This window comes from Lynx rufus, unplaced genomic scaffold, assembly GCF_022079265.1.
Source record: "Lynx rufus isolate CCGP_SWC_20201006 ecotype Redwood Valley unplaced genomic scaffold, mLynRuf1.p SCAF_9, whole genome shotgun sequence".
In the NCBI taxonomy this organism is placed as follows: domain Eukaryota; kingdom Metazoa; phylum Chordata; class Mammalia; order Carnivora; family Felidae; genus Lynx; species Lynx rufus.
In genome coordinates this window covers 38043980-38061763 of record NW_025814897.1, presented here as the reverse complement: position 1 = coordinate 38061763, position 17784 = coordinate 38043980, and the positions used below count along the sequence as shown (strand labels likewise).

At 38.2% G+C, this 17784-nt stretch overlaps 1 protein-coding gene across 3 annotated transcripts in view; it reads right to left on the bottom strand.

Annotated features, from left to right (window-relative positions):
• MTMR2 (myotubularin related protein 2) overlaps positions 1–7541 on the bottom strand; it is a 117693-nt gene extending 110152 nt beyond the window's left edge. For 2 of the 3 annotated variants that reach the window (XM_047071752.1, XM_047071753.1), the window contains exon 1: positions 7314–7541. In XM_047071752.1, coding sequence (XP_046927708.1) covers positions 7314–7393 — 80 coding nt within the window. In that variant the 5' untranslated portion in view covers positions 7394–7541. The remainder of the gene's footprint in view (positions 1–7313) is intronic. The other variant, XM_047071754.1, reaches the window with a different exon arrangement.
• Between the last annotated feature and the right edge of the window lie 10243 nt (positions 7542–17784).

Here is a 17784-nt window from a genome sequence, read left to right as displayed (position 1 = left end):
ACAGAACCTCCCATTTTTAGCTTAACACAGGCCTCCCAGAAGAGACTATATATCCTAGCCTTCCTTTTGGCTACATATGGCCATGGGAACATGTTCTGACCAACTGGATAGAAGCTTAAAAGGCTACATGTAACTTCAAAAAAGTATCCTTTAAAGAGAGAGAACATACCTTTCTTCTTCCCTTCCTCCTTTCTCGTGACTACAATGAATGCAAAGGTTAGCGCTTCAACAAATATTTTGGTTCACGAGATAACACTGGAATAACCAGTCTGTGCCCTTGACACTTCAGGTCCACTATATCGGATCTGTACTGACTACCCCTGGGTTTTTATGTGGGTGAAAAACTTAAATTATCTCTGTTAAGCCAGTTAGTTTGGATTTTCTCTTATACTCTGTGAAATCAAAACCCTAACTTTAAAAAAATAACAAGAGTTTTCCAAGTATCACTATTTAGGGTTTTTGAAGTATATAGTTTAAAACACATTTTTTAATGTTTATTTATTTATTTTGAGAGAGAGAGAGAGTGTGTGTGTATGTGTGTGTGTGCCCGCACACATGCAAGCAAGGAAGGGGCAGAGAGAGAGGGAGAGAATCCTAAGCAGGCCCCATGCCCAGTGTGGAGCCTGACCTGAACCAAGATCAAGAGTCAGACGCGAGGCACCTAGGTGGCTCAGTCGGTTGAGCATCCGACTTTGGCTCAGGTCATGATCTCGTGGTCTGTGAGTTCGAGCCCCACGTCAGGCTCTGTGCTGACAGCTCGGAGCCTGGAGCCTGCTTCAGATTCTGCATCTCCCTCTCTCTCTGCCCCTCCCCTGCTCATGCTCTGTCTCTGTCAAAAATAAATAAACATTAAAAAAAAATAAAAATAAAAGAGTCAGACGCTTAACAGACTGAGCCACCCAGGCACCCCTGAAACATATTTTAAAAGTTAATTCTTATTATATTGAAAACATAGCATCTGCCCTTATTTAATATAGACTAAAAAGTATTTAAAGAGCCCAAGAGATAATCACATCCAGTAAGAGTCTCTGAAAGAATGAAAAGTCATCAGCGAGTATTGCCACAGTAAGTACTAAGTACTTGGGCAGGGGAAGAACTACAAAGTTGATGCATTAGCAGTCTATAGTGATGACAGCATTGGTACATATACAGAAACACATTAAGAAGGACAGCACAATCAGTTCTGTGTAATAGAATTACAGGAAAGTGAACTGAGGTTATTATTTTCATTAAAAGGGCATCTTCACCAGTGTCTTTCATTTTAATAACCTTGTACCAACCTTTTTTTCCCCCAATATTTCCATTTTTAACCTGATTTCCTATGGAAAGCAGGCTTATAAAATCACTCCCTGTCCTTAATTATAACCTCTCAATAGTTTTCAATCCTATCCATAGATTTAACTAAATCAAACAATAGGACCAAGATGGCAAGTGCTTTACCTATTCAAAAATAATTTTCTTAAAAAGAAAAAATACTCTCTACTAAAATCTAGAGACTTTCCACTGGTCAAGTCCTGAATCACATACAACCTTTGGCCCTGGTGATTTTGAATACAATAGCATGAACTTGGCAGCTTTACAAAATAAACTTACTGCTTTCTGGACATCTGTATCAGGGTTATTTCCTTCCCTTGGGCGTAATCCAGACTTCACTGGTTCAGGTGATGGTTTCCTGGAATTACTTCTTTATAATATATTTTTTAATGTTACCCCTAATGTATCTTACCAAAGACCTATTTTTAAGAAAAGGCCTAAAACACGTATTTCTGATGTGTTACTCATGGCTGAGAAAAAGAAAAAAAAAAAAAACCCTCAAGAAATTTCCTAAAATTAGATACCATAAATCCACAAAAGATGACTTTTACCTTCCACTACTTCAATCAATATTTGTACAAAAATGCTGTCAAGTAATAGGCTTATGGTAGCTGTAACACAGACCTTAACTTAGTCTATTTCAGCAAATTTCATGGAGTTACTAGAAAACAATTAGTAAAAGACCTAAGGCAGTGGCTCTCAAACTCTTACTTTTAGTTTAGGATCACCTGGAGGACATATTAAAACAAACCGCAGGCTCTACCCCTAGAGTTTTTTATCCAATTAGATCTGAGGTAAGACCAAGGAATCTGTATTTTCAACAAATCCCCAAGGGATGCTGATGCTACTGATCTGGGAACTAATGGTCTACGTTAATAGAAGACTACTGATGATAGCATAAAGAGGAAAGAAGAAAACATATAGGGGACCCAATCTCGGCTTTAGTATACTTGTATACTTTTGACTAGTAATTAATCTTTTTAAATGCTCTTTCAGAAAAATCTACACGGTAATTATTGATTAGTTCACAATAATATTGCATCTCCTCTGACAAAACTTTAAAGTTCTTTTAGGGTCCTGGAAAAATAAAATCCAAAATAAGTAATTTTTAAGTGACCAATACACTCAATGTCTGACACAAAGTGCTAATTATATGGCCAAGGCTTGAAGTTCAACCTGTGAGTTTCACTAAGTTCCACAGTGAGTTTCTACCACTAATCCTGGTCAGCTGCCTCCGAAGACATGCCAAGAGTCACAAGGAAGTGGGTAAGAATGTGTGATTGGACACAAATCCATCACCACTACTGGAAAACAACCCAAAAGCATATTTCCTACCAACATATTACCTCTAAGTGACCTTGAGGCTGAAAGTAAAGGTCAGACCTTACAACAAAATGTGTCTCAGAAATCTCAAAAACTTTTCTCCCTTTTCAGATTATAAGTACCATCAAAATTCATGGAAACAAAAATCCAGGATTTGCTGTTTTCAGATGATGGTAATTTTAAAGGAAGACATGTAACTTAAAAATGTAATTAGTTGAAGGCTATTTTTTGAGTATATTCTGGGTGCCACCCTTTGATTTTTATCTAAGCTAAATGTAAATATGTGCATATAAATAGGTAAATATAAATGCTAATGAATTTACAGACTAGAAATCAACTTATACACCAAAATAATCTGAGACGAACAAGTGGTGCCCAGCATGAGGGTATATAAAGGATGAAAGAAATAGGCATTAAATAAAATGAGTGACAAGATAAGTTAGACAGAAAGAAACCAAAATGATAAAGAGTAGCAGATGGAAAAGCAGGTAGGCTACAGGAACACAATGTTGTGAAGATATATAGGACTGGGCACAAGAAAAGATAATGTAGTCAATTAAATCAGCTCAGTGTGTCAAGAGACTTCATTTAAGAATAACTTTAGCTTGAACCTGAAATTGTGTCTTTACAGGCCAAATTCAACATAAGAAAACCCTTTTTAATCCTTTGAGTGGACACAACATATAAAATAGCAATGAACATTCAACCATTCTTTATTTAAACGTTCACTGGGCACCTATTTGGCATCACATGTGTCAGCATTTGATTATGCATAGTAAAAAATAATCAAAGAAACCCACTCAAGCAGTACATTTTATAACAGCGTACAAACTGAAAAAAATGGAAAACCAGACTAAGAAGGCAGAATACTACCAGGATAGTGTCAAATCCTGCTGCATAACTTATACAATTCTAAGGCACAGGCCTACCCTAGCTATCATATCTAGCCCACAGTATTGTTTTAACTCTATCCTGTATAAGTCATACTTATGTCAAGAATCAGAGAAAGAGCAGCAAGAATTAAATTATGGAATACAGCCAGGTTGTCAGTGTGCTGAAGTGAATTTGCTCCCAGCTCTCTATCAGCTGGACGCATTGAAGAATGGACAACAGCAGTAGCTCTTGTAAGAGCTACTGAACAGCCTACTGAAGTTGAGCAACTCCAAGCAAGACTCACCAAAGAACATTACTTTTTTTAAGGATGCAAGATGACATGACCATAGCTGATTAGGAAACTGCCATCCGGATATCATATGAAAAATAAAATCACTCTTTTCTGGCCAAAAAGTATCAAGTCAATGATGACCTAGAAGGCAATGCCTAGAGCTGCAATAGCAACTCTGAGATGACTAAAGATATAGACAGACAGACAGGTAGATATAGATATCAAGATTCAACATGCATTTAGTGTGAACTACAGATCCCACAAGAGCCAGTCACCCCACTGCAATGGTGTGTCATTTTCACAAAAACAATGGGCAACCAGAAAGACTAGTGTATTATTTTTCAGATTTATATTACCCAGATATCCCAGAAAAGCATTAAAAAACTTACAAATTAACACATTTGAATATAACATGATACTTAAACTGAATTCATCTAATAGTAGAAGTACTTGAAGAAATTAGAGAGGGGTGTATTACCAACTTCAGGTACAAATCTGACTGAAATCTTTTTGCTAAATTGAAGAGAAAGATGCAGTTACATAGTTTCTATTTTCAAACAAATGGGAAGCATACATTTTTTACATAAACAATTTTTCTTGGAGCCAAACTCAGCAGAAATCTGTGTCAGTCTGTCTAGTCTGGAAAAGACACAGGAAACACATTGAACATATAAACTATTATTGTATGGGAGGTATCAAAAAAATTCACATGGCAATTCCCTAATTGAAAATATGAAATTAAAAATGTCCTAACTATAAAAAACAGAAGGCATAAAAATAAACTACACTTTAAGGGCAACGTTTCTGCAAAAGGCTGAGATAATACAGTCCAAACATTGATGGTTTGCTTTACCATAAGCTATCAAAGTAAAAATTTAAGCTACTGGATAGCCACTTAGCATAGCTATTCTAATCATGGTTGTCTACCTTGCCTCTGTATTAGACTCACCTACAATTGATTGTTAGCCTAGATTAAGTTTAAATTTAAGCTTTCTAACAAGTGTCTCCAATGCAGCTATTCTACACTGATCAAACAAGTGCAATGATTCATAAAAGATATGAAAAAATTTAGCAGGGTGAATTCTACCTAGCACACACTCAATAAATGTTAGTTTTTTCTACTTTCCAGAGGAGAGGAATGAAAGCTGGCATTCTCCTATGGAAAGCAGATCATACTTATATTTTTTCCAGAGAGGATGAGGATAACATATTCCAGTCAAAACTCTTTCAAGGAGTTACTTTTCTCATATTCTTCTGTCAGTAACAATTCTTTAATTAAGGGGCGCCTGGGTGGCTCAGTCGGTTAAGTGTCCGACTTTGGCTCAGGTCATGATCTCACAGTTTGTGAGTTCGAGCCCCGCATCAGGCTCTGTGCTAGAAGCTCGAAGCTCAGAGCCTGGAGCCTGCTTCAGATTCTGTGTCTCCCTCTCTGTCTGCTCCTCCCCTGCTCACACTCTGTCTCTCTCTCTCTCAAAAATAAATGAACATTAAAAAAATAAAATTAAATTAAATTAAAAATTTTTTTAAAAATTAAAAAAAAAACCAATTCTTTAATTAAAACTTAAAATGTATGTATAAACGTTAGTTACTGGGCTTTCTTTTGGGGGGGCAATAAATGTGCTTAAGTGGCATAATTAGGTACGTTAATTTGTAATAATAACATTTACTTAGTATAATTTCAAAAATCTGTTAACAAAGAGTATTTGTAAAGGGAATTAGTAGTTGATAAGAATGCATCTTAATAATCATTGTCATTAAGATAAAGAATGATAGAATTTTAGAGCACCCAGAGACCTTACAGTTTTTCTAGACCAACTTTTTTTATTTTGAAAGATGAGAAAATGCAGACTAGAAAGATTATGATACAAGCCAAAGAGCTAGCTGGGCCAGGGACTTTTAAGAGTTCCTAACTTCCAGTATATTGTTCATTCTAACAGACTATGCTGCCTCCTGTGGTTCTAAATCCTCTTACTTGGGTGAGATTACTGGTTGCCTCATTTGTTTTCTTTACATTCTATTCTGAACCATAGCTGTCATTTATAACTTTCCTATAAAATATAATTTTCCAACCTGTTTTCTCTTTAATTTTAAATCCTCAGCTTTCTAAATTTCAGAATAATAAACATAAAATTTTAAAAATACTTGAAACAAATGTACAATATATGTAATTGAATGCAAAGAAAAATTCTTCTCTCCTGGAAAATTATTAAATCTACAAATTCAAAAAAAATTTTGTTGAGCACCTCTGACACACAGCATCTCTGTTAAATGCTGGAGATAAGAAAATGAGTAAGGTCCTTGTCCTCCAGTAGTTTACAGCCTAATAAAAAAGACAATTAAACAAGCAATTACACTGTGTTTGTTAAGAACTCTGGAAAAGGTGTGGGTAGGCTGCTATGAATGCTTTCGGAAGAGAATCTTAATTTATAATGATGATATCAGCTAATCATTTCCCAATGAGATCTGAACAGTAATAGGAAAACACAGCAGTATCACCCGTATTTAATGAAACCCCAAAACGAATTAAAAGAGAGAAACTTCAGTTTATTCAGAAGATAATGAAAATTATGTTTTCACATAGCAGATCAGTATCTAATAACTCTCTAATAACAATTAGACTATTTTTCGATGGAAAAGAACCTTATTTTGTTATGAATATATAATATACACAGGTCTTCTATTATTTCTTCCCGAAATTTTAAATCACTGTTTTAAAACCAAAGGAAAAAAATTCATCGAAAACATGTCTAGTTAATATTCGCAACAGCTGTCTGCAAAACTGCATACTAAAGTCCTCCTCAAAATTCCAGGGAGAAAAAAATCCCATCTGGTACAAGAGAAATAACCAGGAGAACCGGTAGTCCAAGAAAGAAAACTACCACTCATTATTCACTCGGGGTTAAGGACTAGTCAGATTCCTAGATAATGACTTTCAGCTGGAAGATTTAGAAAACAGAGGTACAGTGGGCATTTTTATTTACATTTTTAAAACGAAAAGGGTGGCGGGTGGTCAGAGTATAGGGAAAATCATGAAAGCGATAAGGAAGTGAAGTGATGGAAAAAAAGAGGAAAGGGTGGGCAAGAATCCAAAAATCAAAGACATACGGACAGACGGAAGAAAGACTGGAGGATGGTTTTGAAAATAGTAAAGAAAGACAGGCAGAGAGGAAATGAGGGGTGGTGGCTGGGGGAAGGGCTGTCCAAAAAAAATAATTCGAGATGGAATGAGAAACAAGAGAAACTAATGAACTGGGGCTGCCTCAACCAGGGATGAAACGAGATCGTTGCACGAAAGGGAGAATCACCGATAAGGCGGCAGTGAGTTTTAACCTCCCTTTTCCCAGCCTCTAAACCCCAAAGAGGGAGGAAGAAGTGGCTCCCAAGTCCCAGGGAAGGAATTTCGGCGCAGCCTTCGGAAGCACAGTCAGAGAGATGGGACACCATCCAGCGGGTCCCCGGCCCCTCTCCATCCCTCTCGGACGCTGGGCGGGGCCGTGGGCATCCTGGTTACCTGGACAGGGAGTCCACGCTGGGCGGCCGTGCTGCGGCCGGCTGGGAGCCAAGACTCTCGCAGCTCGAGCTCTTCTCCATGGCGCGGCGGGGGCAGCGGGAGGGAAAGGCTGAAGCGACCTCCGCCGCTGCGGGGCGGGAGGAGCGGAGGGCGGAGTGCGCCGGGCAAGGGCCGCGGTCAAGCCAGCGCCGGCCCGGGAGGGAGACCGGAAGCGGCCATGTTCCCCCAGACTGCACCGCGCCCGGGGGCCGCCGAGGAGCCGGAGGACCCCGCGGCGCCCCTCTGACTGCAGCCCCGACGTGCTGCGCTCGCTGCGTGCGCTCGCTGCGTGCCCCGCGCGGCTTCTAGACCCTGGGAAAGGAGGTGGCCGTACCGGGGGTGAGAGGGTCCCCTGAGGCTGGAGGGACGAGGACCCCGTGGGAGGAGGGGGAATTTTAGAAATGAGAGAGAGGAATAAGGGAATACTAGGGATGAACGTCTCCGGGGAAGAAAGGGACAGGGCTGATGGGCATGGGGATGACTGAGGCCGGCACGGTGCTGGTCAAGGATAGTGAGAAGACGGAATAATAAAGGAATGCCGGCCAACGGTAGGATGAAGGGGCAGAAAGGACGTGGGGGATCACGAAGAGAAAGAACATACGGGAACGTAAAGGATGAGGAAACTCGAAATGGCAAAAGTGTTCACCAGATTTGGGGCTGAAAATACTAATTAATTATTATTAAATAGCGATTAAAGGCTGGTTTAGTGAGTCAGACATGAATTCAAGTCCTGCCTCTGCCAGTTACATGCAGTGTAACCCAAGGCATTGAACATCGGCTTCCTTAGCTGTAAAATAGGAAGACTAATGACTTCACAGATTAGATGAGTTAATGCAGGTAAAATGCTTAAAACAATTTTTGGCACATAGTAAGCACTCAAATACTAGATGTTAGTATTACTGCCTACTTCGTAAAGGTTGTTAGGATGCATGTAATGTTTTAATGCATATAAACAGTTTCTAATACAACTGCAAGAAACGGACAGGAACATATAGGAAGGGTGGCAGAGAAGAAGTGATTGGTGTGGGAAAGGTAGTGGAGAAAGTACAGGACAGGTAGGAAAAAATTAATCCTCCTCATTCTATCTCCATTCCCCCCACCGACCCAACATTGTAGAAGAGGCACTAGAAAAGCAGCAATTTTCAGTCCTGCTATAACTTGGGTTAAAGTCTGTGTGGTCTGGAAGTGTGCAGGGGAGAAGCGCTTTGGCGTTAGTCCATGGCACACACAAGGGGGTATGGAAGAGGAAAATGGGAACCAAGAAATGCGCGAAAAGAATTAGACACATCTATATACTATTGTATGTGGTTGTGTTGGATAGGGGACAAACTAACCATCTTTCCCTGCCCTCACAAATTCCTCTGCAGAGCAGGAAGGGAGGGTAGAGAGATAGAATTGTGATAAGAGAATAGGAACTGGGTGAAGGGGAAATGTTCTGCTGTAATTTTCTGTTACGGAAGACACAGGAAGGACAAAAAAAGGAAAGCATAAAGGAATTTTTCTGATTGAGACTGAATCCCAGTTACCTCATGTGTGAAATATAAAATGATGTAAAGACTATTTCTGTAAAATAACAGTGAATAATTTAAAAAGAAAAGTCCTTGCTAGGATGAAGAGAATTCTGTTCACTTAAACTGATTTGCTTGTTTGTTTTTTTAATGTTTGTTTACTTGTGAGACACCATGATCCAGGAAGGAGGGGCAGAGAGAGAGGGGACAGAAGATCTGAAGCAGGGTCTGCGATAACAACAGAGAGCCCCATTCAAGGCTCAGACTCACGAACCCAGAGATCAAGGCCTTAGCCGAAGCTGGATGCTCAACCCACTGAGACACCCAGGTGCCCCAAACTAGGTTTAATTCATAGTGACAACTGATGTTTTTTAAGAAAATCTTAAAGTATAGCCCCAGTGGAATATTAACATGCAAGTACACTCCCCCAAAGAACAACCTAACCTTGTGTTCAGCATACTTACTAAAATAAAATGGGTTTAAGCACAAACGACTTTGCCTTTCTCTTCCATTCTCTAGCTTGGCAAGGATAGGACGGCAGCTGATAGTTTATATAGTTTTTAAAGAGGTCTTCAACTGTACTCCTTTAATAGTCAAAGAGAATAAGCAGTCACAAACACTTAACAAGCATAAACATCTACAGTGTTTCATAAAAGAATTTACTTACTGATTCCCTGTCTCTACCTGCCTTCCAAAATGCTGACTCATTGTCACATGATACTTGGACGTAGGTTTTCTAATCTAAATTTGGTGAATGCCGATGAATCCTTGAATGGGAGACCCACGCACTCTCTATTACCCAGTTTGTTTCTATCACTGTATTAATAGAGCAGTTGAAACCATCTGCCTGATGATGTCATAATTTGTATATGAGTCTATCTGGTGATTAATAAAGAACAATAACGTTAGCGTAGAGACTTTGTAACCAGACAAATCTGAATTGGAGTCGTGATTCTGGCACCTACTTGCTCTATGATATTCATTAGGTTGCTTCTCCAATACTGTTTGCTCATCTCTAAAATGGGAATACAAAACTCCACATAATCACTCGTTTTTACCTACATAGAGTTGGTTGCACAGTAGGATCTCAGTAAATGGATCTTGCTATTATCATCTGTGCTTCCTCTGAATTTAACTGCCTCTAAATATTAAAGCAGTAATTTCTGAGAGTGAACAACAAGCAAAAAATACTTGAATCTCAGCTGAAAGTTAAATTAGTGCTTAATTCTTTTTCTGACATGTTGGCTGCTATGTCATATAGCCAAGAGAAGTCACCTTGATTAGGACTTTCTGCACCTCAGTTTCCTTATCTTTTAAAAGAACATGTTGGCAGGTCACCTGGGTAGCTCAGTCAGTTGAGCGTCCGACTTCGGCCCAGGTCATGATCTCGCGGTCCGTGGGTTCGAGACCCGCATCGGGCTCTGTGCTGACAGCTCGGAGCCCGGAGCCTGTTTCAGATTCTGTGTCTCCCTCTCTCTCTGACCCTCCCCTGTTCATGCTCTGTCTTCTCTCTGTCTCAAAAATAAACATTAAAAAAAAATTAAAAAAAAAAAAAAAAGAACATGTTAGCCTATCCCAGGTCTTCAGGAACTACTGCTACAATTAAACTATAGTGTAGGTTCATCTTGTAGCTGGGGCACAAGGGCACAAGAGCACCTGGCTCCAGGGGTCCCAAACACCAAGTTCAGCCACTCCCTGTGGACAAAATCCAAAGGCAGAGAGATGACTGGTGGTGAAACAAGAAAGGAATTTATTTCAGTGAGGCCAACACTGGGGAGACAGCAGGATATCCTCTTCAGTATCTCCAAAATGCTGAAAATACTTCCAGGTTTATATAAGGAAAGTGTGAGACAAAGGGTGGGTACGTGCAGGTGGGCAGTAAAGGTTAAATCATTATCTTTGAGTCAATCATGGGCAGAGTCTCGCTGGTTCAAAGCAGTCCTTACTGCCTGAGAGAGTAGTTTTGGTTCTCATCAGGGAATGCTTTGCCCATGGGGTCTTTTGCCTGAGTAAGAAACAAGCTGGAGGTGGGGGTGGGGCAGGGGCACACCTAGGTAGCTCCTGGGTGGCTCAGTAGGTTAAGCATCTGACTCTTGATTTCGGCTCAGGGCTGATCTCACAGTTGGTGACTTGTGCTAACAATGTGAGGCCTGCTTGGGATTGTCTTTCTCTCTGTGCCCGTCTCCCACTCTTGCTCATTCTCTCTCTCAAAATAAATACGTAAACATTTTTTTTAACGAAGAAGAGATATGATAGAAAGAACTTGACCAATTAAAAAGTATAAACTGAAGTGAAAATGGAGGTAGTTGAAGTCCTCTTTCAATCTCTCCTATTAAATGGTTAACTTGAGATCTTCCCGAAAGTAATTTTCTTATTTGAAATCTAGGCCAGAGTTTCTCAAGTTCTCTCTGAGAAGAACCAATGTTTTGTTTTTAATTTCCAAGCCATCATCAACTAATGCTCTTTTTAAAATATAAGAAAATTGGGGCGCCTGGGTGGCGCAGCCGGTTAAGCGTCCGACTTCAGCCAGGTCACGATCTCACGGTCCGTGAGTTCGAGCCCCGCGTCAGGCTCTGGGCTGATGGCTCAGAGCCTGGAGCCTGTTTCCGATTCTGTGTCTCCCTCTCTCTCTGCCCCTCCCCCGTTCATGCTCTGTCTCTCTCTGTCCCAAAAATAAATAAACGTTGAAAAAATTAAAAAAAAAATAAAATAAAATATAAGAAAATTAATTACTGGATAAATGAAACTTGAGCAAAAGCTGAAGGCACGCAAAATACAAGGCCAAATTATTTTTCTTATATTTAACAGATACGAAATTACTTCATAAAAATTGCATGAATGTTTCTAAACAGGTATTCTCAATTCTACTCTCATCTCATGGACAGTCAATAAATAGTTCATGTATTTGAGTAGCACTGATTTGGATCTATAGGCTTGTTGCCTGTCAGCTTATCAAAGGCTGCTTATTAGATGATCAGAATCAGAATAAGGAAATAAACTTCTCTTGAGATAGTAAAATGGTGGGTTAGGAATGGACAAGTAGAGGGATTCTTCTCTTAAAACACACATGCCAAAAAAAAAGCATAATCCTGAGATCAAGCATGCATAATTCTTATAATTATTTATATTTAAAAATTTAATCTTTTTATTCCTTTGGTTTAGAGAGTTCCACTTCTAGTATGGAGAAGTAAGCTTCTAACAGACTGACCTTTCCACAGATAACAGCTGGAAACTCCAGACAATAAAACAACACCCTGAGGAGTAAAGAGACTGGACAGAAGTACACAGAAGCAAAATGCATAGGAAGTGACCAGTACAGAGTGCTTTTCCATTTTGAGTGGCTTTGACCTATGGACAAACCAGAATTGTGGTGTGGTACAAGGTGGCAAAAATTCATATAAAAAGCCTGCTATCTTGGGGTGTCTGTGTGGCTCAGTCGGTTGAACACTGACTTTAGCTCAGGTCATGATCTCGAGGTTCATGAGTTCCAGCCCTGCATTGGGCTCTGTGCTGACAGCTTGGAGCCTGGAGCCTGCTTCAGATTCTGTGTTTCCCTCCCTCTCTGCCCCTCTCCTGCTTGTGCTGTTTCTCTCTCTCAAAGATAAATAAACATTAAAAAAATGTTAGAAAGAAAGAAAGAGAGAGAAAGAGAAAGAAAGAAAGAAAGAAAGAAAGAAAGAAAGAAAGAAAGAAAGAGAAAAAGAAAAAGCAAGAAAGCCTGCTATCTTTCTGGCCTGAGGAACCAAGAGAAGGGAGCCCAGGGCAGCTAGAGAATGAGGGAGGAAATCCAAAAACAGAACCAGAGAACTTTAAACTCTGTTTATAAACTGAGACAATCCTTGGCTAAGCCCTAATTCATTTTGAATAACAAAGGCAGAATGCAAAGAGCTACTATAAACTAACTTAAAATAGAATATCCTTCTACCAGATAAAAGAACTGAAGCAAGATTTGAGCTGTTACCCACTATACACAAGTCAAAATTTTCAATTTTAAGCTAAGTTAATTTCTTGCTAAACAAAAGGATCAATAATTTACACAGAAATAAAACCAAATCCAGAGACACCAAAACAACATTCATAATGTCAAGTACAAAGTTTAAAATTATTTGGCATAAGGGGCACAGTCTGTTGAGTGTCAGACTTGATTTTCACCTCAGGCCATGATCCCAGAGCTGTGGGATCAAGCCCCACTTGGGCTCCATGCTGAGCATAGAGCCTAGTTGAGATTCTCTCTCTCTTTCTCTCTCTCTCTCTCTCTCTCTCTCTCTCTCCCCCGTCCCTTTCCCCTGCTCATGCACTCTCTCTCAAATAAAAGTAAAAAAATAAAAATAATTACTAGGCATAAAAACTAATAGGAAAATGGAATGTATTCTTAAAGAAAAAGATATTAAAGAGAGGCTAAATTCCAGATGACACATGTATAGGAATTATCAGGCAATGGCTCAAAAGCAACTAATATAACTATGTTCAATAAGGTAAAGGAAAATATACTGTAATCAATGAAAAGATAGTAAAACTCAGCAGGGGAATCATATACATAAAAAAGATCCAAATACAAACTTTAGGAAAAGTACAATACTGAGAAGAAGAAAAAAAAAATTTACTGGCTGGGCCTAATGGCAAAATGGATTTAACAGATAAAAATGTCAGAGACCTGAAGACAAATCAATAGAAATTGTCCAATATGAAAAAGAGAGTATTTTTAAAACATCATCATAAAAAATATATATTATCAGAGGCCAAGGGACATGAGGGACAATATCAAAAGATCTAATACGCAAATAATTGGAGTTTTAGAAGAAGTAGAAAATATTAGGCAGAGAAAACTATTTTTTAAAAAAACTATAGCCAAATCCTACCAAATATATCTAACAGCATAAATTTACAGATTCGAGTGCTCAGCAATCACAAAACAAGATAAATACACAGAAAACCATGCCTAGGCACATCATAATTAAACTGCTGAAAACCAAAGATAAAGAGAAACACATCAAAGCAGCAAGAGAGAAATGACACATTACATATGGGGGACTACATTTCTAAGAGTCACAGTTTTCTCAGCAGATATTATGGATGATAGAAAACCGTAGAGAAACATCTTTAAAGTACTTAAAGAAGAAAAGTCAAAACAATATATCTAGGTTCCACAAAAACATCTTTCAAAGATGATAGTGAAGTACACATTTTCAGGTGAAGTACAGGAGTGCCTGGCTGGCTCAGTTGTTAGAGCATGTGACTCTTGATCTCGAGTTATGAGTTCAAACCCCATGTTGGGCATAGAGTTTACTTAGAAAAACAAAATAGATGAAGGACAATTAAGACAATGTGTTGCCAATAGAAATACAAGGTTTGCTAAAGAAAATTCTTCAGGCTAAAGAGAAATGATACCAAAGGTAACTTGGACATTCAAAAGGAAGATAAAAAATGGAAAATATTTGGGGAGCCTGGGTGGCTCAGTTTGTTGAGTGTCCGACTTCAGCTTAGGTCATGATCTCATGGTTCATGGGTTCAAGCCCCTTGTCAGGCTCTGAGCTGACAGCTTGCTCAGAGCCTGGAGCCTGCTTCCAAGTCTGTGTCTCCTTCTCTCTCTGCCCCTCCCCCACTCATACACTGTCTCATTCTGTCTCTCAAAAATAAATAAATGTAAAACAAATGGGAAATATTTAGGTAAATGTAAGAATATTTTCCCTTTTAATTTCTTTAAAATGTATAAGACTGTTTAAAGTGAAAATTACACTTTCTGTGGAGTTTGTAATGTATGTGTATGTAATACCTATGAAAATTAGAGCATAACGTTTGTCAAGGATTCATTGTAAATGGAACTAAATAATTGCAAAGTTTGTATATTTTATGTGAAGTTGTTCGGCATGAATTCTAAGCAAACTTATTGTTAAGGTATTATTTTTATCTCTATTTTATAGATGAAAAAAATTCTGAAGCCTTGGAAGTTTAAATATCAAGGTCACACGAAGCAGAATGGGACTGGAGTTTAGGGCTACTTCACTCTGATGCCCATCTTCTTAATCACACTGTGCTGTGATTCTTCATGAAAAATTCATGCAATTCTCATGACAATCCTTTCAGTTAAATGTTGATTAGGGATTGGCCATAAACTTTCCTTTGCTATTGTGTACTTCTATAAGCTTCTTAGTTAAATTCCTCTTTAGTCTGGAAGTCTAGTTTTAATTTGGAGTTTTAGAACTCACCTACCATATATTTAATGGTCCTCTCCCAGATTTCCAGAAAACAAATGATGTTGGCAAATTATGCTACTTGAGTAAATCACCCTGTAATCTGTGCATTTTCCCAAGAAAGCTATATTTCATAAATTCATTACAGCAATATAATATGCATGCAAAATTCTATTTTTCTTTCTTTCTTTCTTTCTTTCTTTCTTTCTTTCTTTCTTTCTTTCTTTCTTCCTTATTTTAATTCCAGTATAGTTAACATACAGTGTTATATTAGTTTCATGTGTACAATATTTGACAATTCTATACTCAGGGCTCATCATAGTAAATATACTCTTAATCTCTTTCACTTATTTCATACATCCTCCCTCCTACTCTCTTCTTTGGTAACCATCAGTTCTTATGGTTAAGAATCTGTGTTTTGGGGGGTGCCTGGGTGGCTTAGTAGGTGGAGCGTTTGACTCTTGATGTTGGCTCAGGTCACAATCTCACAGTTCATCAGATGGAGCCCAGCGTTGGACTCTGTGCTGACAACACGGAGCCGGCTTGGGATCCTCTCTCTCCCTCTCTCGCTACCCTTCCCTCCACTCTCTCAAAATAAACAAATACCTTTAAAAGAAAGTCTGTGTTGTGATTTGTCTCCTTTTTTCCTTTGTTCATTTGTTTTGTTTCTTTTTTTTAATTTTTTTTAATCTTTATTTATTTTTGAGAGAGAGAGAGACAGAGTGTGAGCAGGGGAGGAACAGAGAGGAGACACAGAATCCGAAGCAGGCTCCAGGCTCTGAGCTGTCAGCACAGAGCCCGATGCAGGGCGTGAACTCACGAACTGCAAGATCATGACCTGAGCTGAAATTGGATGCTCAACCAACTGAGCCACCCAGGCGCCCCCATTTGTTTTGTTTCTTAAACTCCACATATGAATGAAGTCATATGGTATTGTCTTTCTCTGACTGACTTATTTTACTTAGCATTATATTCTCTAGATCAGTCCAAGTTGTTGCAAATGGCAAGATTTCATTCTTTTTATGGCTGAGTAACATTCCATTATATATATATAATGGAATATATATATATATATATACACACATATATATATACATATACATATACATATATATATATATATATATATATATATAATTTGGCTATTATAAATAATGCTGCAATAAACAGAGGGGTGCATATATCTTTACAAATTAGTGTCATTGTATTCTTTGGGTAAATACCCAGGAGCAGAATTTTTGGATCATATGGTAATTCTATTTTTAATTTTTTGAGGAAACTCCATACGGTTTTCCACAGTGGGTGCACCAGTTTGCATTTTCACCAACAGTCCACAAGGGGTCCTTTTTCTCCCCAGCCTTGCCAACACTTTGTTTTTTGTATTTTTTATTTTAGGTATGAGGTGATATCGCATTGTGGTTTAGATTTGCATTTCCCTGATAATGAGTCTTGTTGAGCATCTTTTCATGTGTGTATTGGCCATCTGGATGTCCTCTTTAGAGAAATGTCTGTCCATGTCCCCTGCCCATTTTTTAACTAGTTTATCTGTCTTTTGGGTTTTGAGTTTTATATCTTTATATATTTTGGATACTAACTCTTTATTGGATATTTCATTTGCAAATATATTCTTCCATTTAGTAAGCTATTTTTTTTTAGTTTTGTTGGTTTCCTCTGATATGCAGAAGCTTTTTATTTTGATGTAGTCACAATAGTTTATTTTTACTTTTATTTCTTTTCCCTGAGGAGATATATCTAAAAAAAATGTTGCTACAGCTAATGCCAGACAAAGTACTGCTTGTGTTCTCTTCTAGGATTTTTATGGTTTCAGGTCTCATATTTAGGTCTTTAACCCATTTTGAATTTATTTTGGGGTATGGCATAAGAAAAGGGTCCAGTTTCATTCTTTTGCATGCAGCTGTCCAGTTTCCCCAACACTATTTGTTGAAGAGACTGTCTTTTTCGCATTGTATATTCTTGCCTCCTTTGTTGAAAATTAACCATATAATCATGGGTTTATTTCTGGGCTCTCTATTCTGTTCCATTGATCTATGTGTCTATTTTTGTGACTGTGCCATTCTGTTTTGATTACTATAGCTTTGTAGTATATCTTGAAATCTGGGATTGTGATATTTCCAGTTTTGTTCTTCTTTTTCAAAATTGCTTTGGCTTTGGGGAGTCATTATGGTTCCCTACAGATTTTAGGATTATTTGTTGTAGTTTTGTGAAAAAAAAAAAGCTGATTGTTATTTTGATGGGGATTCCATTAAATCTGTAGATTGCTTTCAATAGTATAACAATTTAATAATATTTGTTCTTCCAATCCATAAACATTGAATATCTTTCCATTCGTTTGTGACATCTTCAATTGCTTCATCATTATTTTATAGTTTTCAGAGTATAGGTCTTTCACCTCCTTAGTTAAGTTTATTCCTAGGTATTTTATTATTTGTGGAGCAAATGGGATTGATTAATTTCTCTTCCTTCTACTTCATTATTAGTGTATAGAAATGCAACCGATGTCTGTATATTGATTTTGTATCCTGCAACCATACTGAATTCATTTATCAGTTCTAGTAGTTTTTGGTGGACTCTTTAGGGTTTCCTGTATATAGTATCATATCACCTGCAAATAGGAAAGTTTTACTTCTTCCTAACCAATATTAAATGCCTTTTATTTATTTTTGTTGTCTGATTGCTGTGGCTAGAACTTTCAGTACTATGTTGAAAGAGATG